At 40.4% G+C, this 25,611-nt stretch overlaps 1 protein-coding gene across 1 annotated transcript in view; it reads right to left on the bottom strand.

Annotated features, from left to right (window-relative positions):
• The window catches only part of LOC307195478 (uncharacterized protein), a gene marked incomplete at its 3' end in the record, with an annotated part of 167,192 nt that overhangs the window by 72,111 nt on the left and 69,470 nt on the right, over positions 1 to 25,611 (bottom strand). Inside the window, 13 exon segments of the mRNA XM_079939601.1 lie at positions 912 to 1,023; positions 2,151 to 2,311; positions 10,412 to 10,522; positions 10,889 to 10,940; positions 11,803 to 11,957; positions 12,388 to 12,576; positions 14,547 to 14,893; positions 18,345 to 18,752; positions 20,036 to 20,044; positions 20,599 to 20,653; positions 20,657 to 20,689; positions 21,281 to 21,332; positions 21,419 to 21,612. Of these exon segments, the coding sequence (XP_079795727.1) occupies positions 912 to 1,023; positions 2,151 to 2,311; positions 10,412 to 10,522; positions 10,889 to 10,940; positions 11,803 to 11,957; positions 12,388 to 12,576; positions 14,547 to 14,893; positions 18,345 to 18,752; positions 20,036 to 20,044; positions 20,599 to 20,653; positions 20,657 to 20,689; positions 21,281 to 21,332; positions 21,419 to 21,612 (1,878 nt within the window).

The raw sequence follows: 25,611 nt of genomic DNA, 5'->3' as shown, positions 1-25,611 counted from the left end.
CAGCATCCTCAGAACAGTAACAGGCTAACTTATTAGCTTATAAGTAGGCTAAAATCCCAGACCTTGACAAAACTGACAATTATATTGTCTGAACCCTTTCTAATCTGATAGGCATTGGATATTCCTGAAGGGCAGTTAATGAGCTAATATACTTTTCACTTGGTCAATATTTTTTGAATATTTTAGTTAAAAAAGTAATTTACTTAATTACTTATCAAAAGGAGTCCTTTGCCCCCATTATTGCTCAGCAGTAATCTAGAAGGTCTAGCCTCCATCATATCCAATTTGTAGAACTTGATTAGGTAAATTGAAGTCCTTCCTTTTCAGTCACAGGTATGAACAAAGCCTAGAGATTGTGAACCTTGTCATTTCATTCCCAAATAACTATATATTAGCCTAAGGACTTCTTCATCAAAAAATTAATGAATAATGAAATAATATCCATAAAATTAAGCAACACTTTTAATTGACAAAGGTTTGAATTTCATAATACTTCTCAAAAGATTAGGTTAGTATAAAACTGTTTAATAGAAACATGGTGGTAGTGTCTGAAAAACCAAGATAACAGGTGAATTTGATGGCAAGAGCCCTTGTGTACCTTGTCTACATGCCCTAAGCACCTGTGGGTCACTCAGGAGTTGTCAAATGTTCCAGAGTAGGTGCTGAAACTAGGTCTGCTTAGAAAGTGACAAAACAAAATGTGCCCTTGGAAAAATGCACATATTTTAAAAACTAGACTGCAATTAGCTTGAATTCCTTCCTTTCTATTTCTTACTGAACTTTCATTTCTTTATATTTTCAATAGTTCTAACCAAATAGGCTGAAAGCAACAGGTTCCAAATTAAAAATTTTTATTTGTTCAAATGTAAAAGATGATGAGATCTTTAGGGAGCCCTTCTTACTACACTCACGAGGTTCTTCATTCTGTCAGCCATGGCTTGTTTCCTGAGGAGGAAGGCGTTCAGCACAATGTCCCGCAGCCCCACCTTTTCTAGTTGAATAGACACGAAAGCTTCCAGAGCCCTGACAAGTGAACAGAGACATGTGAGCCCAAGGCAGGAGGTGAATGGACATATAACAATAAGACTGGTGGACAGGAACACCTGGGGCTGCATACTGGGCACTGCAACAGGAGATCATGTGGCTCTGTTTCTGTGGTTCTTACCTGCTCCAAGTGTTTCTCTTATATTCAGTGGGGATGCTGATATGTCACCATCCTTGTTGGGGACCCCCATGTGCCTGAGGCATGCATCATCAGTCCCTCCTCACTCCCAAACTTCATAGCCTGGCCCAGTGTTTGTACTCCCAAGGTCCCTTTGTGCCCTCCTGGTCTGAACTGTAGGGGTACCTGGACTGAAGTGGCCTCCTAAGGGTCCTCTTGACTAGACACATTGGTCTTAAATCTCCCATCCACACATTGGGAATGTGAATTTAGAGCACTCAAACTCTGGCCATGTGTCAGATTAAGGGCATCTTGAGGAGTAGAGTGGCTTTGCCTGTTATTTTTTTTTCATTCTAAATTTGCCAGAATTAGACTAGAGTCTCATTGGTATGCCTCAATAAAATATTCAGAGCATTCATAATTATTACAGAATACAAATGTTGTATTCTGTAATACAAATTATTACAGAATACGAGATCAAGATATAATACGGAAATCCTGGTTTATAGATATATGTCTGTAGAGGCCGTGCCTCTCTGACAATGTACCATTCTATTATTCTAAGCAATGGAAAAACCCTTGTTAGAATAGTGAGGGTAGTTCTGTGCTTTTCTGTTTAAGATGTGGAAAATTTGGACATGTTCATATTCTTCTTCCTTATGTTCTACCCTCGTTGGAGTTCGAAAAATATAGAGAGAGGGAAGAAGGAGGGGAAGAAGGGAAGAGAAAGAGAAAGGAGAAGAGGGAGAAGAGTCGAGTCTGAAATTAGGAACCGTTGACTCTCCTTCATAGATTGGAGCATATTAGAAGGAGCTGAGCCTTCTTGGTGTTTTATAACGTTTTCAGACAAGGTCTTAAAAATTTAACACATGCTGGTGACTCTGGGAGTTTAGGCATCATTCAATCCCATAATACTGTTATTAACTAGCTTGAAAGAGGACACTTTTGTTATTATAAACAACCCTTCACCGCCACCCCCGTGCAGTACCTTTTGGTAGCCTGGAATCTTTCTGAAGGATGAATAAGCGTGTCTGGGACTTTTGGAGTTGCAGCTAACAGCATGCTTTCTATGCCATTCACAATTCTGGAATTTCTTCTTCTGGTTGGACCCATTCCACTATGATTTCTCAGACCTGAGCAAGTTATTTCCTAAAATATTTCAAACCAAAGTGAATTAAATTTGTTGGATTTGTAAGTCCTGTGGTACTGACTATAAAATTATCTCACAGCCATAAGTGACCCCAAATACATGTAAATGGCTGGATACACTGGGGGTGGGAGGGAGTGGAAGGGAGAGAAGAGAAGGGGAGGAGAGGAGAGAGTAAGGGAGCAAACGGAAGAGAGATACCATTTTGCACAATGAAGGGGTGAGGCACTAAGTGTGACTATTTCCAAAATAGAGTTGTCTAAGGTGCTCTGAGAAAAAACTCTCCATTTTACAAGGTGGCTAGTTGGAGTGCTTTGTATACTGGCCTCTCAAGAAATACAGCTGATGAACTTCATGGCTGCAAGATCTGAAAAATCATCTCAGGGTGCCCATTTTTTTTTTTTTTTTTTTTTTTTTTGCGGTACATGGGCCTCTCACTGTTGTGGCCTCTCCCGTTGCGGAGCACAGGCTCCGGACGCGCAGGCTCAGCGGCCATGGCTCATGGGCCCAGCCGCTCTGTGGCATGTGGGATCTTCCCGGACCGCGGCACGAACCCGTGTCCCCTGCATCGGCAGGCGGACTCTCAACCACTGCGCCACCAGGGAAGGCCTGTCCATTCTTGTATAGCCTAAGCATATGGAGGTGGGCTGTATATGCTGCCCTGCATAATGTAATAATGAGGGAGGGAGAGGTGGAGGGAGGGTGGGGAAGGAAGAGGGGGAAGAAAAAAAGGGAAATCTGTATCTTCCAATATTCCTATTGGTTATGGAACTACAGGGCATGATGGATGGAATTCTTTTACATTTGTCTAAAATACTAACTAAAAGAAAAATATTAAGCCTTCAAAGGAAAGACTATTCTTCTTCAAAGAAAGAAATAAGTTCTCCATAGCTGAATTACTGAAGGACACTTAAGGAAAATGAGACAAAAGAAAAAAATCTTGGGTTAAAAAGTCTAAAGTTTCCATCTTGATTTTTTCTGAAGACTCTTGGGCTATCCCAGTCTCCTGGAAATAGTAGAATATACAAGTTCAGAAGACTCAAGAGGTCTTTGAAAGGCTATGAGTGAGCTAAGAGGGAAGAAAATAAGCTCTGTAATCAGATCCTAGTGCTGACACTCAGCTGGTGATCTTGGCTCTGTTCCCTAACCTTTCAAAACCTGTTTCCTCACCTAGAAAAAGGGGATGATGTCCTCCATCTCCTAGGGCTGCTGAGAGGACCCATGAGCTCAGGTATATCCATCACTTAGCTCACTGCCTTGCCTGGACCATAGAAGCTGCTAAGTGGAACCCTTAAATCCTTGACCCCCTCAAGTTGCACTCAAAATCTCAACCATGACCATCTTTTGTTTCTATCCTCACTTTCTTCATTTTTTCCAGTCCCTTCCTACAAATATGATCACATCTATTTTATTCTTAATTCTCCGACCCCTCAATCTTCCTCTTCAATTCTGACCCAACTTCTTAAAGAGTTATAATGGACTAAATGCTTGTGTCTCCCCCTAAATTCTTACGATGAAGCCCTAACCCCCAGTGATGGTATTTGGAAATGGGGCCTTTGGGAGGTAATTAGGGTTAGATGAGGTAATTAGGGTTAGATGAGGTCATAAGGGTGGGGCCCAAATCTGACAGGGCTGGTGTCCTTATAAGAGGAGGAAGAGACACCAGAACTTTCTCTCTCTCTGCCTTGTGAGGACAGTGGAAATGCAGACATCTGCCAGGAAGAGAGCTCTCACTAGAAGCTGATCATGTTGGCTCCTTGATCTTGGACTTCTAGCCTCCAGAACTATGAAAAAATAAATTTCTGTTGTTTAAGCCACCCAGTATATGGTATTTTGATATGGCTGCCCCAGCAGACTAATGCAGGAGCTGTAAATATACCCTACTTCTACATTGCTATCATTCTGTCACTCCTTAACTCTGGCAGTCTGGCTTTCACTCTAACCCCCTTAGAACTGCTCTTTCAGAGTCAGCAATGAACTTTTGAGTGAACTTACCTCAACATAATAATGACAAACCCACAGCCAACATCATGCTCAATGGTGAAAAACTGAAACCATTTCCACTAAGATCAGGAAAAAGACAAGGTTGCCCACTCTCACCACTATTATTCAACACAGTTTTGGAAGACCTAGCCACAGCAATCAGAGAAGAAAAAGAAACAAAAGGAATCCAAATTGGAAAAGAAGTAAAGCTGTCACTGTTTGCAGATGACACGATACTATACATAGAGGATCCTAAAGACGCTTCCAGAAAACTACTAGAACTAATCAATGAATTTGGTAAAGTAGCAGGATACAAAATTAATGCACAGAAATCTCTTGCATTCCTATACACTAATGATGAAAAATCTGAAATTAAGGAAACACTCCCATTTAGCATTGCAACAAAAAGAATAAAATACCTAGGAATAAACCTACCTAAGGAGACAAAAGACCTGCAGGCAGAACACTATAAGACACTGATGAAAGAAATTAAAGATGATACAGACAGATGGAGAGATATACCATCTTCCTGGATTGGAAGAATCAACATTGTGAAAATGACTATACTACCCAAAGCAATCTACAGATTCAATGCAATCCCTATGAAACTACCAATAGAATTTTTCACAGAACTAGAACAAAATATTTCACAATTTGTATGGAAACACAAAAGACCCCAAATAGCCAAAGCAATCTTGAGAAAGAAAAAGAGAGCTGAGGAATCAGGCTCCTTGACTTCAAACTATACTACAAAGCTACAGTAATCAAGACAGTATGGGACTGGCACAAAAACAGAAATATAGATCAATGGAACAGGATAGAAAGCCCAGAGATAAACCCACACACATATGGTCACCTTATTTTTGATAAAGGAGGCAAGAATATACAATGGAGAAAAGACAGCCTCTTCAATAAGTGGTGCTGGGAAAACTGGACAGCTAAATGTAAAAGAAAGAAATTAGAACACTCCCTAACACCATACACAAAAATAAACTCAAAATGGATTCGAGACCTAAATGTAAGACTGGACACTATAAAACTCTTAGCGGAAAACAGAAAGAACATTCTTTGACATAAATCACAGCAAGATCCTTTTTGACCCACCTCCTAGAGAAATGGAAATAAAAACAAAAATAAACAAATGGGACCTAATGAAACTTCAAAGCTTTTGCACAGCAAAGGAAACCATAAGCAAGACGAAAAGACAACCCTCAGAATGGGAGAAAATATTTGCAAATGAAGCAGCTGACAAAGGATTAATCTCCAAAATTTACAAGTACCTCATGCAGCTCAATATCAAAAAAACAAACAATCCAGTCAAAAAATGGGCAGAAGACCTAAATAGACATTTCTGCAAAGAAGATATACAGATTGCCAACACACACATGAAAGGATGCGCAACATCACTAATCATTAGAGAAATGCAAATCAAAACTACAATGAGGTATCACCTCACACCAGTCAGAATGGCCATCATCAAAAAATCTACAAACAATAAATGCTGGAGAGGGTGTGGAGAAAAGGGAACCCTCCTGCACTGTTGGCGGGAACGTAAATTGATACAGCCACTATGGAGAACAGTATGGAGGTTCCTTAAAAAACTAAAATTATAACTATCATATGACCCAGCAATCCCACTACTGGGCATATACCCTGAGAAAACCATAATTCAAAAAGGGTCATGTACCACAATGTTCATTGCAGCTCTATTTACAATAGCCAGGACATGGAAGCAACCTAAGTGTCCATCGACAGATGAACGGATAAAGAAGATGTGACACATATATACAATGGAATATTACTCAGCCATAGAAAGAAACGAAATTGAGTTATTTGTAGTGAGGTGGATGGATCTAGAGTCTCTCATACAGAGTGAAATAAGTCAGAAAGAGAAAAACAAATATAGAGAATTGACTTGAGGACACAGGGAGGGGGAAGGGTAAGCTGGGACGAAGTGAGAGAGTGGCATGGACTTACATATACTACCAAATTTAAAATAGATAGTAGTGGGAAGCAGCCATATAGCACAGGGAGAGCAGCTCGGTGCTTTGTGACCACCTAGAGGGTTGGGATAGGGAGGGTGAGAGGGAGACGCGAGAGGGAGGAGATATGGGGATATATATATATGTATAGCGGATCCACTTTGTTATAAAGCAGAAACTAACACACCATTGTAAAGCAATTATACTCCAATAAAGATGTTAAAAAAAAAAAAAAGCAACCATCCTAGCTACTACATGTTTCCAAGGATTTTGAATCACATCAAAGAGAATGTTATTAATGAAAACATTTTGGAAGAAATAATACTAGAGATATTGTTGCATCTCACTTCTCTATGTCAAACTTTTAACCATTTATTCCCAGAAGAGAAATTTGAAACATTAAGGCAAAATTGTTGGGTAAAAGATCCATTCGCTTTTCGAAACCCAGAATCAATAATTGAGTTCAACTTGGTGCCTGAAGAAGAAAATGAATTATTATAGCTCAGTTCTTCATATACATTGAAGAATGATTATGAAACATTAAGTTTATCGCATTTTGGATTAAGATAAAGGAAGACTTTCCTTTGATAAGTCGAAAGAGTATCCTGCTCTTATTACCATTCACAACAACTAGTTTGTGTGAGCTAGGGTTTTCAGTCTTAATCCAGAAAAAACAAAGGAAAGGAATGGATTAAATGGTGCAGCAGATATGCAAGTAGCATTATCCTCCTGTGTTCCAGACTGGCATGAACTTATGAACAGGCAAGCACACCTACCACGTTAAATAAATCTTTTTTTTTTAAATTGGAGTATAGTTGCTTTACACTGGTGTGTAAATAAATCTTACCTGGTTTTTGTTTTTTCATTTCTTATTTTGTGATTTTTTATATGTTGTATTTAAATGTTAATCTAGCACTGTATGTGATAACTTTATGTTTTAATTTTTGTTATATTTAATACTAATAAAATCATAATGTAATTTAAAAAAAGAAAGTAAAAGGGAAAAATTTGCCATCTACAACTTCAAAGGAATATTATCAATATGCCTAATCTAATTAGTGCATAACTATGTGATTCTCTGCCTCTTTATTACTTTTTTATCTTTGGAGTAAAAATTCTTTAAAAAAAAAAAAAGGAATTAAGGGTCCAGAAATACACTCTTACATTTACGGTCAACTGATTTTTGCCAAGGGTGCCAGGACAATTCAATGGGGAAAAATGAGTCTTTTCAACAAATGATACTGCGACAGCTGGATAAGTACACTCAAAAGAATGAAGTTGGGGCTTCCCTGGTGGCGCAGTGGTTGAGAGTCTGCCTGCCGATGCAGGGGACACGGGTTCGTGCCCTGGTCCGCGAAGATCCCACATGCCATGGAGCAATTGGGCCTGTGAGCCATGGCCACTGAGCCTGCGCGTCCGGAGCCTGTGCTCTGCAACGGGAGAGGCCACAACAGTGAGAGGCCCGTGTACTGCAAAAAAAAAAAAAAGAAAAAAAAAAAAAGAATGAAGTTAGACCCCCTATCTCACACTACATATAAAAATTAACCATAAATGAATCATTGACCTGAATGTAAGAGCTAAAACTACAAAACTTTTAGAAGAAAACATAGGAGTAAATCTTCCTGACTTTGGATTAAGCAATGGTTTCTTAGATGTAACACCAAAAGAGTAAGTGACAAAAGAAGAATTGGTAAATTGGGCCCAGTCCCGAAAGCGATGGCGGTTGCAGTTGTGGGTCTTACTTCTCCTCCCTTGCCCTAGAGGATCTTCTCTTTTTCTCCCTTTCTGCCATTCCAGCAAGCTGCAAACCCTCTGAAAAAAATGCCTCTGCACCTCTAGCTCTTGTGGAGGTTGGTGTCTTTAGTGGAGTCTCCTATTTCAGGGGGACCTTCAAGATGGCTGACGAGTAAGACATAGAGATCACCTTCCTCCCCACATATACATCAAAAATACAACTACATGTGGAACAACTCCTACAGAACACCTACTGAACACTGGCAGAAGACCTCAGACTTCCCAAAAGGCAAGAAAATCCCCACGTACCTGGCTGTGCAGCTGACAGGATCAGGCCTGACACCAGGCCTGGTGTCAGGCCTGAGCCTCCGAGGTGGGATAGCCAAGTTCAGGACACTGGACCACCAGAGCCCTCCTGGCCCCACGTAATATCAATTGGCAAGAGCTCTCCCAGAGATCTCCATCTCAATGGTAAGACCCAGCTCCACCCAACAGCCAGCAAGTTCCAGTGCTGGACACCCCATGCCAAACAACTAGCAAGACAGGAACACAATCCCACCCATTAGCAGAGAGGCTGCCTAAAATCATACTAAGTTCACAGACACCCCCAAAACACAGTGCTGGACACGGCCCTGCCCACCAGAAAGGCAAGATCCAGCCCTACCCACCAGAACACGGGCACCAGTCCCCTCCACCAGGAAGCCTACACAAGCCACTGAACCAACCTCACCCACAGGGGGCAAACACCAAAAACAATGGGAACTACGAACTTGCAGCCTGCGAAAAGGAAACCCCAAACACACGTTAAGTTAAACAAAATGAGAAGACAGAGAAATATGCAGCAGATGAAGGAGCAAGGTAAAAACCCACCAGACCAAACAAATGAACAGGAAATAGGCAGTCTACCTGAAAAAGAATTCAGAGTAATGATAGTAAAGATGATTCAAAATCTTGGAAACAGAATGGAGAAAATACAAGAAGAATAGGTAAATTGGACTCATCAAAATGAAAAACTTTTGTTTCAAAGAACACCATCAAAGAAGTAAGAAGATGATCCTCAGAATGGAAGAAAATATTTTCAAATCATATACTTGATAAAGAACTTGTATTCAGAATACGTAAAGAACTCTTATAACTCAATAATAAAAAAAATCCAATTTTATAAAAGGGCAAAGGATTTGAATTGAGATGTCTTTAACAAAGATATACAAATAGCCAATAAGCACATGAAAAGATGCTCAATGTCATAAGTAATTAGAAAAATACAAATCACAGCCACAGTGAGATATCATTTCACCCTCACTAGATGGCTAAAATAAAAAAGAGAGATAATAAAAAGTGTTAGCAAAACTCAAAACATACATATGTCCTTACAAAAACTTGTACATAAATGTTCATGGCAGCATTATTCATAATAGTTAAAAAGTAAAAACAACCCAATGTCTGTCAACTGATGAATGGATAAGTAAAACGTGGTATATACATATAATAAAATACTATTCATCAGTAAAAAACGAAACAAAACAAAAACGAAGTACTGGTACATGCTACGACATGGATGAAGCTTGAAGACACTATGCTAAGTGAAAAAATTCAGACATAAAAGGCCATATATTGTATGATTCCATTTGTATGAAATGTCCAGAATAGGCAAATCTGTAGAGACAGAAAGTGGATTCCTGGTTGCTAGGAGCTGAGGAAAGTGGGGAATGGGGATTGACTGCTAATGGGTACAGGGTTTCTTTTGAGAATGAGGAAAATGTTCTGGAATTAGATAGTGGTGATGATTGCATGGTCTTGTGAATTATACGTTAAAGGAGTGAATTTTATGTTATGTGAATTATATCAATAACAACTAAAAAATTCAGAAAAGAAAGAGAATATATTTTGTGTTACCTTTTGTGAAAAAAAGAAGGGCAAATGTATCTGGTTACTTTTGCAAAAAGAAATACAGGAAGGATAAAACAGAAAACAATGGAATCATTTATCCACAAAGGGTAGGGGTGGAGGAACAGGATATTTTCTGCTGGTTGATTCTAGCTTGTCAATATTATAGAGTCACATACAATGGAAAAATTATCAGCAAACCACTGAAAATTAAGAGACCCAGTAAGAATTTGATCATATGTCAGTTTGTATTAGGAAAGAAGGAAGGGAGGGGAAGAGGGAAGGAAAGAAGGTAAAAAGATAGCGAAAAAATGGTCAAAAAAGGGAGAAAGACAAGGAGGGAAAAGGGGAGGATGGGAAGAAGGAAAGGAGGAAGGAGTGGAGGAAGGAGGAGGGAGGGAAAGGGGGAGGGAGGAAACAATGGGGCAGCCTGACAGTAGCTGGCGGTAGTGGTAGCACGCCTCAGGCTTCTCTATCTTACAGGCTGACCTTGACATCAGCATGACGGGCCCCTCAGGGAGTGTGATAGAAGGACGCCTGCTGGACAGCCACCATTAAAGCATTTTTCTGAGTAGCTTGGCATGCAAGGGTCACTTGCATATTTTCCACTCCCGGATGGAACAAGAGCTAAAGGAAGAAATGTGAAAGTAATTAGGAATTTCTCTCATAACAGAAAGGTGAAGTTGAGGGTGGGGATCACCACTTACTCAACATGTAAATGTATGGATCAAACTGCTGGATATGTTGAGATCCTTGCTCCTCAGCCATAAGCCTGAATTTGGTCTGTCCATAAGCAGTGTTTCATCCCATGAAGGCAGGCTCCAGGCCTAATTGCTCTGTATCTGGACAGCATCAGGTTTCCCTAGTTATCAGAAAAGGATGAGTAGGCTCTGATTAACTAGCAAATATATGCTCAAAGGTAGGCTTTTGTAAAACTGCCAAGATTGGATTAGTGTTTAAAACATACACACACAAATACAAACCTGCACATACACATATAGAAGCAAAGAAGTCCATCTGAGTGACAGAGAAATGCAAATCAAAACTGCAATGAGGTATCACCTCACACCGGTAAGAATGGGCATCATCAGAAAATCTACAGACAACAAATGCTGAAGAGGGTGTGGAGAAAAGGGAACCCTCTTGCACTGTTGGTGGGAATGTAAATTGATACAGCCACTATGGAGAACAGTATGGAGGTTCCTTAAAGAACTAAAAATAGAATTACCATATGACCCAGCAATCCCACTGCTGGGCATATACCCTGAGAAAACCATAATTCAAAAAGACACATGCACACCCCAGTGTTCACTGCAGCACTATTTACAATAGCCAGGTCATGGAAGCAATCTAAATGCCCATCGACAGATGAATGGATAAAGAAGATGTGGTACATATATACAAAGGAATATTACTCAGCCATAAAAAGGAACGAAATTGAGTCATTTGTAGAGACATGGATAGATCTAGAGACTATCATACAGAGTGAAGTAAGTCAGAGAAAAACAAATATCGTATATTAACGCATATATGTGGAACCTAGAAAAATGGTACAGATGAACCGGTTTGCAGGGCAGAAATAGAGACACAGATGTAGAAAACAAATGTATGGACACCAAGGAGGAAAAGTGGCAGGGGTGGTGGTGGTGGTGGGATGAATTGGGAGATTGGGATTGACATATATAAACTAATATGTGTAAAACAGATAACTAATAAAAACCTGTTGTATAAAAAATAAAAAAAGAAAGAAAGGAAAAGAAAAACATTGACATCATGGCAGATAGATTATAAGGGAGAGAATTTAGAATGCAATTGCATTTGCATGGCCAGCGGTGATAGAAATTAGTTTTTACTGGCCACTCATTCTACTGTTACATTATTTTTACTTTGACCCTCTCTAGGCTCACCTATCTATGTGGTCACTGTCCTCCAGCAGAGCGATCATAAAGACAGGAGGTGGATGGACCACCTTGTCTTCGTGTGATGCAAATTCAAAGTGAACAGGCCTCAGATACAAATGGAACTCTTCAAAACCCATCTCACATGCCAAGTCCTTATAAGACTAAAAGGGAAAAAAAAAAAAAGCCAAGAACATTTGCTATTATTTTCCCCTAAAAGGAAAGTAAGTGGTAAGAAAACCAAACCATCTGAATAAGCACAAAAGCAAAAGTCAAAACAAAAGTAAGCCAAGTCCGGTGTGAAGTGAATGAGTCACAAGGGTTTTGAGTCTGCCCTAAGCTCTGACAGTTAAAGACAGTAGTTAAGGTCGGAGGAGATATGCTTGGGCACTTCCTCAACTCTCATTTCCTACAAGTTGGCTTCTATCTTCAGAGCCCTCCTGAAGTCACCAATATTGCCCTCAATAGGAGGTTCACCATTTTTTCTCAGAGCTCCTCATGGTTGGCCTGTCTCCTCCTTGAGGAACATTTTTGTTCTCCTGGATCCAGGATCTCCATGCTTCTGCCTCTTGACTACTCTCTCTCAGTCTTCACTGGCTTCTCCTCTTTTTGGTTGTTGAAGTAGCCCTCCTCTACCACCCATGCCATGTCACTGACCTTGTTGGAGACACTGCAGGACCCCACATGGGTCACCCGGATGGCTCGGAAGGGCAGTGGCGCCAGTCGCATGTGCACAGCCCCTGCTAGACGTTCCCCCGGGCTGTTGATGACACGGTTGTGGCTCTGGCGGACCACAAAGAGCTGCACCCACCCCATGCCAGGGCACTGGCTGAGCAGCCAAGCACTGCTGCCCCCGTCCCGCCACCATTGCTGCTGCTACATTCCGGCTTCTCCTCTTTATTTTCAACACCTGTTTCCTGGTGTTCTAAACCTAATCCTCTTCTCACCTTCTCCATGCCCTCCTTAGGGAGTCTGTCATCCAACTCCAGGCCCTAACCATCACCCCCTTGTGTAAGAACCTGTGACCCCCATCTCTGTCCTGCTTCAACTCTGAGCTCTACTCTCACGTGTCCATGGCTTGCAGCCAGGATCCATTCAGATGTTGCTCTGGCATTTCAGGCTTCTGTGTCTAGAATGCCTTCCCTTCCTCTCTTACCCCCATTCTAACACACATCTTCATCTTGAGAATTTGGTACATTAAGGCTGCGTTCAAATGGCACCTGTATTAGTTTGCTAGGCTGCTGTGAAACAGTACCATAAACTGGGGGGCTTAAACAACAGAAATTTGTCTCAGTTCTGGAGGACAGAAGTCCAAGATCAGTGTTGCAGGGTTGGTTCCTTCTGAGGGTTTTGAGTGAAGGAGCTGTTCTAGGCCTTTCTCGGCTAATAGATGGCTATCTTGTCCTTGTGGTTTCACACAGTATTCCTTCTGGGTATGTCTGTGTCCAAACTACCTCTTCTTATAAGGACACCAGTTATATTAGATAAGAGCCTACTCTGATAACTTCATTTTAACTTGACTACCTCTGTAAAGATCCGATCTCCAAATAAGGTCACATTCTGGGGTACTAGGGGTTAGAGCTTGAACATATGAATTTTGGAGTTACACAATCATCCCTAGGCCCTTTTCTATGGAACTTTCTCTGATTCACTTAGAAAGAGTGAAATACACTATTTCCTGTGCTCCCATAGTATTTTGTTCATATGACTAAAATATCATACTAAACTTTATTAGGGGGAACTTTTACATTGTGAACTCCCTGAGAACAAGGATAAGAAATTATGAGGAGGTAGTATCATAGCAGTTAATAATATCTGGGCTCATGGTTTGAATTCTGCTTCTACTACTTTCTAGTTATTTGATCTTAGGCAAATTACTTAATTTTTCTGAGCCTCTACCTTCCTGCTGGTAACATGTTTGTAAGCTATCATATCATAATATATCATAAGGACATCATAAAGCTATCATATCAAAAGAATATTCTGAGGAGTACATGAACTAGTACATGTAAAGTCCCCAGTACAGACCCTGGCCACACTAGGCCCTAGACAGTGGTTGATGGTTGATGATTGGACTCTTTGCGTCTTCAGGGCCTCTCATGGGGACAGAACACAAAAGAACTCATACACGTTTGCAACAAATCTTCAAGTTCCATGTTTTTCCAGTTTGGGGAACATGTTCACTTAAATGTCTTACCATCATCTCACGCTCATACCTAAAACCTAACTCACTAAGTGTTCTCTCCCCCTGCCTGCTGAACCTTCCATACCTCTGCCAGACCTGGATGCTGTCACTGACTCATTCTTTCCTTTCTTTAGGCCCTCCATTGCTTCTGCTCTGCTATTCAACTTCATTATATTTGAGAGCAAATACAATCAGTATTCACTGAGTGCCCAGTGAGGGTCAGGTTTCATACCCCTGATAGGATACTAGGGAGCTTACACTAGCAGGAAAACCAACAAACCAATATTAAGCATCTAATTAAAAGGCAATGGCTGAATGAAGAGGAAGCCCGGGTGCTTGGAGGAGAACCCAGCCTAGCTGAGTGGTCAGAGAGGCATGTGGGGAGGCCTGAGTGAGAGGATAAACAATGGAGGGAGGGAGAAAGGGAGGTCATCATTTCAGCCATTTAGAAAGCTCACTCTGGCTACTCTTGGGGCACAGATGGGGCAAGGCTTGCAGGTAGGGGGACCCGTAGTCTGTTATCCTCCATCTGGATCCTCAGTCCCCCTACTGACCGTGCTAAGTGTACACTCCCCAGACTCATCTCTATCAGCCTATGCCAGAGGGTCAAGAGTTCCAAAAGTTTGGAAAATGTCTGTAGGAGCAGCATATGAGAATCTTGGCCTTGGTTCTGTCCTACGTCTGCTGCAGACTTGAATGCAAGCAGGCCTATCTCCCCCACGAGGAAGGGATCGCCCATCACTTTAGCTGAAAACAGCTGAAAGAAAACAGAATACTTTTTAAAACACACACACACACACACACACACACACACACACACACACACACACACAGAAATTTGACATATTAAGAAAAATACATCGGCAGCATAGACTTTGGATCCAGAGTTCCTGGGCTCAAGTCCTAGCTCTGACACTTATAAGCTGTGAGATTTGCGGCAACTTATTCAATTTAGCTGTCTCTCAGTTTCCTCATCTGCAAAGTGGGGATAAGGATAATAACAGCACCTAATAGGAACTGATAGATCAAAACTGTATCATAGGGTTGTTGAGAGGGTTAAGTGAGTTAATATATGCAAAAGTGCTTGGTACAGAGTATTTGCTATTACCATTATCATAAATGTTTTAAGCCAAAATAAAGAGAGAAATGATAAAGATGACCTAAATAGAAATAGAAGTATCTGATATATTTCAAGTATTTTAGTGGCCAATAATAATAATATTAATAATTTCTTATAAACTCTAATTGAAGTTTTAAAAATTTCAAGTATTTTCACATATATTAACTCATTTTTATTTTCACAAGATACCTATGATTTAGGCATCACAGATACTATTATTTCCATTTTACCAGTGAGGGGTCTGAAGCAACACTGAAATTTTCTAAGGTCATACAACAGTACCAAGAATAAACTTAGGTTTCCTAGTTTCAAGCTGTACTTTTTTTCTTTTTTTTTTTGCGGTACGCGGGCCTCTCACTGTTGTGGCCTCTCCCGTTGCGGAGCACAGTCTCCGGACGCGAAGGCTCAGCGGCCATGCATGGTTCACGGGCCCAGCCGCTCTGCGGCATGTGGGATCTTCCCGGACCGGGGCACGAACCTGTGTCCCCTGCATCGGCAGGCGGACTCTCAACCACTGCGCCACCAGGGAAGCCCCCAAGCTGTAGTTTTACAGTATACCAAACTGCCTCTGCAGTGCTCCTCCACTCAGTCAGCCCTGGGTGATTGGTGAAATAACCACATTGCTCTTTTAATGTCCTTCTGCCTTGCTCACCTCCTCTGCTCTGGCATTTTTGCTACCCTCTAATATACCACTCCCAGCAAGGACCCAGTTTGGAGACCCCCTAGTTTGCCTTTCCTGGTTTGGCTTCCCAAGGGTAGATCCACTTATTTACCAAAGTCCTTGCCTACTCAGAGATGCAATTTCTAGACAATTGAAGTCTTCCAAAGTGATAAAGAGATTTATTAAACTAATTTCCTGCTTGTCTTCTGAGGGCAATACCTGCCCCATTTTCTGTCCCAATACAAAAGATTAATCTGAATATTTATCATTTCTAGGTCCCAATTTGAACACATTTCAAAAATAATAACAATTAAAGTTGTGTGGGGAATTCCCTGGTGGTCCAGTGGTTAGGACTTGGCACTTTCACTGCCAAGGGCCTGGGTTCAATCCCTGGTCGGGGAACTAAGATCCTGCAAGCCATGCAGTGCGGTCAAAAATATGAAATAAAATAAAATAAAGTGTGGGATCAATGAGAGACTGGATAGGTACACCATATATTCACTACGATTTATAAGAGGACTAAAAATACATTTGAAAAAAAATCTGTTACCATAATACAATGTGAAAATAATCCTCAATAAATGGTAGTAGGATACATGGCTGGTAATTTGGGGAAAAATTCTATTTTGAGCCATACCTTACACCACACACACACTCATATACACACACATACATGCACACACACTCCAGGTGGAACACTCAAAGGAGTTAAATATTTTTGAAATAAGATAAAACCTTAAGAAGTTAGAATAAAATAAGATAAAATATGAAACATCTGGAGGAATTTTTGCTTTCTGGATTTAGGAGGATACAAGAAATTGCAAAAGAAAAGACAAATAGATTTGACTACATGAAAATAAGTTTCTGTTAAAAAATAAAAAGACAAATTGGGGAAAATATTTGCAGAAAATATGATGGACAAAAGGGTTAAAGTTTGTTTTTTTTTTTTAAAGAAGAGTCCATGTAAGTGGATAGGAATGACATTAGGATTCCAAGAGATAAATAAACTAAGGGAAAGAACAGAAAATTCATAAAAAATAAAATTAGTAACAAGACATTTGGAAGAATATTTAATCTCAACAAATAGCAAGGAAAGAAAATCAGCAGTGTAAAGCCACCTTTATATATAATATGTATACATTAGCACAGACATTACATGCTTATAACTAACATTGTAGGGTATAGCAGAACTGGTACTCTTATACACTATCAGTGGCATGACTCTTCTGGAAAGTGATCTGCCAGCATAAATCAAAAGACTTAAACTTTGCTTCAGCAAATCCACTGCTGGGATCTATCCAAAGGAATTGATTCAAAATACGGAAAAATCTGTGAGCATGGAGATGTACCTTATAGCACTTTTAATAATAATGAAAAATTGGAAACTACTTGAATGCCCATTGATGGTTGGATAAGTTATGATTCACCACTTAAGGGAATTATGTGGTCGTAAAGGTGAGTGAGTATAAAGACTATTAGCAATACAGAAGAATATATAATATGATGTTAACTGAGAAAACAGGAGATAGTGTATGAAGGATATGATTAGAAAGAACTATGTAAAACATGTATATGAAGAATACTTGAATTCAGAAAAATAATGATTATAAATGCATTTGAATTGTTATATTTAGAGTAATTTTCTGTTTTCCTCTTTTGCTACAATTCTAAATTTTACTTTTGATCAACTCAACATTAATTTAAAAGAAAATAAAACTTTAGTTTGGGCAGGAGGAGATAGGAGGCTGAGGCAGACCTGTGGAACAAATATTTTTGGCAGCTGGGGTCCTTGAAAGTTCCTTCATCTTTTTTTTTTTTTTTTAGCAGTACGTGGGCCTCTCACTGTTGTGGCCTCTCCCGCTGCGGGGCACAGGCTCCAGACGCGCAGGCTCAGTGGCCATGGTTCACGGGCCCAGCCGCTCTGCGGCATGTGGGATTTTCCCGGACCGGGGCACGAACCCGTGTCCCCTGCATTGGCAGGCGGACTCCCAACCACTGCGCCACCAGGGAAGCCTGAAAGTTCCTTCATCTTAATAGCAAGTAAGGTCAAATTAGAAACCCAGGCTCAACTGTGATAGCCTTAATAGAAAAAGAAAAAAATTAAAATCCAATTACATACACCATGTAAGGCACTGGGCCACAGTTTGAACCACAGAGCGTTAGAGCTGGAAGGGGCTTTAGTGATCATTGAGCTCACTTCTACCCTCCTCCCCTCAAATACACAAACATAATGTTAAAAAATAGGAAAGTAAGGCTCAGAGTCACACAGCAAGTTAATGCAGGACTGAACTTGAGTCCAAGTCACTGACTCCTCACTCAGTGCTGTCTCTCCTCTACCAGATCTCAGCTCAGGACAAAAGAGTACATTTTAGGAAGAATCTTAGAAAGAAAAAAATTTAATTAAAAAGATATTTTAAAAATATAAATAATAAACCAGAAAATATTTTCCCCATATCTAGTACATCTCCCTTTAAATTATAACTGTAGCAGCATCCTGATAAACTAGAAACTTTGAAAATGAAAACTAGAAACTTTTTCAAAAATGAAAAAAAAATAGAAATAAAAATGTTGTCAAGCCCTAGGACTATGATCTGTCCCTGGCCAGATAGAGGGGAATAGAGCCAAACATAAAAACAAAGCTAAGTAGTAACATCTGGGAGGAAACATTCTCTTTGCCAAGGACCCACCTACCCCTTTCAGAGAACCTACGTCTTTCTGGAGCTGTGCGCCGTACCAGGACTTGGGCTTGGCTGGAGTGAGCCACACATCCAGGGCCAGCTGCAGCATGTGTCTCTCTAGCAAGGTGAGGGCACTGGCTGATGTGGGCCTGCAGGTGTGGCAGGCCTCCCTGAGGAGGTGCTCAAGGGCTCTGGGGATGTGCAAAGCCAGGCCCAGGGAAGGGTGGAACTCCAGCAGGTAAATGTTTGTCAAAGCTGGGCTTAATGAAGAGAAACAATTAATGACGATTTTACACAGTGAAGAACTTAATGTTTCTACAGGTATTTGGATTTCATATTTTTTGAGACCAATAAAACACTCTTATAATCCAGGGCATCATAAAAAATTGGAAGCTCAATGGGGTCTCAGAGGCTGTCCAGGGAGCCCATCAAGTTACACAACATGCTTTTTGCTTTAATGTGAACCTTTTTAAAACTAGAAGACATAGTTTACTCTAAAAGCCAAAAAGAATAAGATTCATTATAAGTCAAATCATTATGCTGTACACCTTAAATGTATACAGTGCTGTACATCAATTATATCTCAATAAAATTGAAAAAAGGGATTCTAAGATTGTATATGGCAAACCTGTCAACATTTCAGTAATCAATATTTAGCCAAATATTTGAAAACAAAATAACTTAATATAAAAGTATCTAAATATTAAACAAGTACTTTCCATGACTATTTCTATTTTTCACCCGATTCTTTATCCATTTTTTCCCCCAAAATGATAATGGATGAAGACGATTTTTAAGTTCTGTACACAACTGCTGGAATCATTCATGTTTGCCATAAAAATGTTATATTTTATGAATGAATGAGGCCAGAGATAATAAAACACTTTTCTGTGGGTTATTGCTTTGGAAATAAAGGATATAGCACCGGTCAAGTCAAGGGCCTTTCTATATCTAAATACTTCTTAAACCCATGCAAATGGGATTCTTCTTACTCCTAGATCTTAGGAAATACAAACCTAAGTCTGGAAAGGAATCTCATCAAGTAAATATCATTTGCTTTTGAGACACTCTGACAGGTTTTAGTATCCATATAGTCCTAGCATGTTCTGTCAAAAACCACTTCCTGAACAGTAGAAGTGGTCTCAAACTTACTATAGTTAAAAAATCAGTCCTGTGAAAGGTCTTTGGAGAAAATGCAGTCTTGTGCCTGGAACTCCCAGGGTTCTTTCTCAAGAGAAAGAAAGAAAAGGTTAGAACCTCAGCTATGAAATCCCATGGCACCCTACCCATGGGATGCCTGTCCATGAAATGATGGACCAAGATGACATCACAGCCCATTGTGGCAATCTCTTACTGCAAGTCTGCCTGTACTGCTAGACTATACACTTCACAGGAGCATAGGGCCATGCCTGCATTGTTCATTCTGTGTCCTCAGCTCCTAGCACACTGCCTGGAACATGTAGATGCTCAAAAATATTTGATGAATGTTGAAAGGAGCTGGACAATTTCTCCACCCATTTGGAGCAACAGAGAGGTTGTGATCTTGGGTTACACAGACCAACTTGGAGCCTGTCACCAGCTTCTTGGTTCCTCTGTACCCCTGAAGCCTGGAAAGGAATGGTGAGGGGGAATCATACCACATATCAAGGGGGTGACTTCATGTACTCTCTCTGAATGATCTCAGGAAATTTAATCTGCTCCTTAAAGGGGTGGAGGTGGTATCACAAGATAAGCCTGCAGAAACCTTTTTGTTGACACTTGCTAGAATAAGGAAATTCGTTTTTGAGAAATTTAAAGCACATCTGTGTTTCACATATGTTGGCTTGTGTGGCACCTCTGATAAATCCTACGACAGTATTTCAAGAGCAACCGGGGTTTTTTAGGACTGCTCAAGGGAATGAAGATTCTGCGCCCAGTGGCATAAGTCTAAATTCTAGCCTCCTATTCTTTATTTACAAAGTAAATAGATATTGAGTATGCAAAGGGATCCCTCTTCTGTGACTTTTATATTTACTTCTCTCAGCTCCAAATACTTGAGAGGTGCTTTGTAGAATAGTATTAGGCTTAACATCATACCCTTAAATTATCCAGAAATTAAAAGTAAAATGTCTAAAGACAACACCAACTTACCAGCTATTGTTGATGGAAATGAGTTATTTGCAAATTATGTTAAGGGGAAGTCCAAATGTATTGCTAGCATCTGGATGGCCTTCACGTCAAAGCCTCTGGACATACTCCCACTGACACTCTATCTAGAAATATCACATAAAAGTTAAAATTAGAAAAGTCAAACTTTCCCATGGATGTGAGTTATGAGCCTTGGCATGATAAGAACAGAACATCAGCCCTTTGCATCTCTTCATTATTTGGCTAATTTTCACCCAGACATGGGTTTTAAGGATTCACTCACACAGAGACATGCTTGTCTTTAGTCTGAGCCGAGGGTCCGCCAGGGAAAGCAAAGGCAACCAGCTTCAGGCGATCTTAAGAGGCACAAGAAAACTTCTTTCTGTCAAATAATTGACTACAATGAAAAAATTCTAAGCAGGCCTAAGGTAACTGTACTGCAACAATCGTTATCTTCTAGCCTTTCCCCAGAGGACACAGACTGTGATCATTTCCTGTAGTGTCCTAGAAATAATTGCAACCTTTTAAAAAATAAATATAATTTTACACTTTAATGTCTTACAAGGGGGTAGGTTTCATCCTTCTTTCACTATAAACTCTGTGACTGAATGAAAACAGGTGGTCAATTCTTTGGTATCGTTAAATGCAATTAGGATTGGAAACCTTCCTTTAAGATTGTAGTCATGCTTGGAATTCAACAATGCAAATAAGCTTACAAATAAACATCGTGTACGTGCTGCCCTAGAAAACCCAGATTCTGGACTGGGACTGAAAGGAAAACACGATTTTCAGTTCTGGCCTGTGTTTTTCATCCTCTTCTCACATGGAATCTTCTAAAACCCAAATATACTCACGTAAGGATGCCCCTCACCAGCTGCAGGTGAAGCCTCAGGCAGGTGCATTCCTCTCCGTAGGCCTTAATGAAGTAAGGGTAGCTGAGATCAAACCTTGGGCACCTGTGTATGCCGTTAGTGATCACTTGTGCTAAGGCAAACCTCTCCTCTGGGTCCAACACACGCTGGTAGGCTTCAGAGTAATTGCCAAGAAGTTTCAAATAAGGTTGACAGTCAGGGAACAGGGCCCAGCAGAGAGAGGTGAGCCTCCACCCATTCCATGCTTTGGAAAGACCCCCCACCATCAACAGGAAAGGGACAGCTCTGAACCTCTGGGTACCAGGCCAGGGTGGGCAGCTGCCGCACCAGTGCAACACAGACCAAGCTAGGGAGGGTGAGGGACAAAGCACTCGTTTCACCGCTGTCCCCTCTTCCTCTGCTCTCCACAAATAAAGGGGGGTAATATAATGAATAATATAACATCTAATAATTATAAGCTCCAATGAGACAGTGCATTCAATGTCACTTCATCAAATCCATTTATCTCCAACACCTTTTTCCACAGACCCACTCTCCCTCCCCCATTTTACTCTATCACCAAAGGTGAGCAGGTGGCCTCCACCCCTCTTCTACATCCTCAGTCCCATTTATGACCCTTTCGCTTTAACAGTTTGCCGAAGTTTCACCTATGTAGAAATGGTGGGGGAGGGGGTTAGAGTGGCAAGCTGAGGATGAAAGTGCCCTCTAGCTATAAAGGCATTTATCCCAGATCAGACTTCACTAGGAAAGGCCTACGTACAGAACTCTCAAGAGCATAGAGGGGGCTTCTGTTTTAGTGGAGTTCACAAGTCTTTTCTAAAAGCCGAAGGAAGCTTCCATGCACTAACCATTGAAGAGGGTTCTTAGTGTGGGAATTCAGAAAGAGATGCTCTTTATTTTGTTTTTACATTTGTTTATGCACTTAAGGAATTTCTGTTCTCTGTGTAAATTCTATTTGTGTGTAATCAGTCATGGTGCTAATCAGAAAAAGCTCTTCAGAGATCACTGGGCTGGAATCCCAAACAGGGACCTAAGGGCCAATATGTAAGTAGTTCTGAACAATGTAATTACTTTCTTAGGGTTGTTTTAAAACTTTCATAGGAGGGAGAGTGGGAGGGAGGGAGACGCAAGAGGGAAGAGATATGGGAACATATGTATATGTATAACTGATTCACTTTGTTATAAAGCAGAAACTAACACACCATTGTAAAGCAATTATACTCCAAAAAAGATGTTAAAAAAAAAAAAACTTTCATAGGCCTTAGATTCACTTACTTTTGGAGACCCTGACCCACATTATATCAAATACATTAAAACACATCCCAATCAATTTTTTTCTGTAAAAATGTTAAATGATATTTATAATTTTCAAATTATTTGGCTATGAGCAATACATTTCATTAATGATTGGCTATGATTTCTGGGTAGTATGTACTTGAGAATTCTTATGAAGTGAGAAAATCTGACCTATAAATTGTTTTCAAATGTAATGAGATGTTTACAAGTGCTCAGTTAAAGTTTTAACATTTTATGGACATGTCAGTTAAGCATTTATTGATAACTGTTTTGTATTTCCTTTTTGGATTTCCGAGTAATGCATGTTTTTTTTTCCTCTCAGATCTCACATATTTTCAATGGTCCCTGAAAAGCTCTTAGATCCTAAACACCACGTCTATATTACCTGATGGATAAATCAACTCTAACTGAAAGCTTCTGAACTTTTACTCCCAATGGTCTCACAACAGAACAGATCCCTTTCCTCTGCCGATCTAATCCAACTTCCCCCCAAGAGTTTCAGCTCAACATGTCCCTCCCCAGTCTTCTCTGACCCACTCCTCTAACGGAGGTTTCACGCTTCTGAAAGGCCTCAGCTCTCAAGGTAGCTGTAGCACCAAAGACACAGGTGTGCCCAGTGTGTGCATTTAATTGACAGCAAGGAGTGGATTGTTGAGCCTGCAATTTCTACCCACCCGACAGCCTAGCACACGCTGAGATGCATTAGAGAAAGAGCATTTTTTGTTTCCTTGGGTGTTGGTCTTCCTGGTAGTTTGAGGCCAGGAAGCCAGCTCACTTCTTAACAAACTACGGAATTTCCTAAAAGGAGATAAAGAGCCCCTTTCATTGTGTGGAGCCCATAGCTAAGAATGCAAGACCAGAAAGAATTGAGAGGGTGTAAGCACTACTTGAATATAGGTGGCAACAGTGCAGCGGGGAGTAAAGGAACCAAGTGGCAGGAAAAGCCAGGAGTGTCTCCATCTTGCAATAACAACTCCTGAAGCTCCCAAGGAGGTAAACACTTGAAAATCAATAGCAGACTAGGAATCAAATACTGCCTTAGTAATAGAAGTCCAGTGTCTGAGGGCTTCAATGCTAAGGCTCAAGCAGGGAGAGCCTGGGGCACTTTATTTAGCATCCAGTTTTGCAGGATGCCCTTTGGGAAACATTGGTTCAAAGGGCCTTGGGTCAACCTCAGTATAAAAAGGATAACACCAGAAGAGGCTAAAAGCTTAGGACACAGAATGTGCTCCACAGGTTAAAAACTCACACAGCTCAGAGTGTGAAATGAAGGTGCAGCTCCCTTGCCTTTAAGTGAACCCCAGGGAAAATGAAGCAAGCAGGGTGATCTAAATGACCTTATCCCATCCACAGGGCTCTACTCTAGAATAGCATTCAGTTATTAAATAGCAGAAGACAAAGCAGAAACGAAGGAGTGATGGGGTAAGAAGGGTGCCACTCAATAGCCTAGGGGAAGATTAGAAAAGAAACAATAACTTCCCTAAATCATTCTGGACGAATTTAAACCTTTTTGGCTGGGCCAGGGCAATCCCAGGAGCTGGTTTATAGTATTTGTATTGCCTTGACCTGTTTTTGTACAATAAGCCCTATTGTTTGGTTGTTTGGCAGGGGAAGTTTGTGGTAAGGGTTCTTGCTGGTGATTCCAATCTGGTGATACCAGGTTGCAGAGGCTGGTGCTAAATTGCCACTATCACTTTGTTGTTGGTAGGATTACCAGATTTAACAAATAAAAATACAGGTCATCTAGTTAAATTTGAATTGCTGATAACCAATCAATACTTTTTCAGTATGTCCCCAATATTGTCATATTTTACCTGGCAACCCTAGCTGTTGAGAAGGAAAATGTGGCTCTTTTTAAATTGACAAGCCTTTTTCAAGCTTTGCCCTCCACCTTGAAAAGCTCTCAGATGGTCCTTTGCATAATTTTATTATGAATTCTTTCTTAGTAGGGGTAGGACTGTGATCTTTCTGCCTCACAGTTGCTATTTATTATCTGTTTGCTAACTGGCCCATTTCCATTTAAACTCTGGGCTGGTATTTGTCTAAGAAGTCTTCCTAGCCTGTCAAATGTCACCTGTGTATGTCAAGGGCCAACTCTCAGGCAAAGTAATACGTGGTGCACACTGACGGTAGGCATCAAACATTGGAGAAAATAGAAAAGTGAATAATCTCAAACCGGACTGTGTTTATATTTTTTACCTCAGCCTTTTTTTATTTCTTGGACTTAAAATACTTTTAAAAACAGTATTTTAGGTCAAATGAAAGTGCAAAACAGAAAATCAGTGTCAGACACATCTTGTCACAGAATTTTTGGCCTTTTTTTAGTGCTCTAAACACTAATTCAAATTACCCTGAAAATGTGTCCTCTGGTGGCTGTGGAGAGAATTAGCAGTTGGTATAAATGTCAGGAACTGGCACAGCTGATGCCCAGCTTCTGAGTCTCTTAATCCACCTAAATTCACACCAGCTCTATTTTTATGAGCCTTTTACATAATATGGCTACTTTAAGGATTTAAGACAAGCCAATGTGTTTGAACAGTTCTTGACTTTAGTGATTCCAATATAGTTAACAATAAAAAACAGCTGAGGACACTTGGCAGTAGAATCAGTACTGGGGGAAATCAGTTGTACTTTAGATAAAAATCTGGTTTATCCATTAAAATTAGGCCCTTTCAACAATTTCTGATTTAGAAAGCCACATTTTCCAGTTTTGGGCACTGATAGCTCAGTTTCTATAGGGAACACATTCTTGGGGTAGAAAGGAGGGAGATATTTTCAATGATTGTTTTAAGTTAAAATAATTTCACATACCACAGAAGAAACCAGTGGACAGCCCTGGTAGCTTAGCACAGAATGAACCCTAGGCCAAAGTAAGAAGA

Source organism: Stenella coeruleoalba (assembly GCF_951394435.1).
Source record: "Stenella coeruleoalba genome assembly, chromosome: 12".
Classification (NCBI taxonomy): domain Eukaryota; kingdom Metazoa; phylum Chordata; class Mammalia; order Artiodactyla; family Delphinidae; genus Stenella; species Stenella coeruleoalba.
This window is presented reverse-complemented; position numbering and strand designations above follow the sequence as displayed.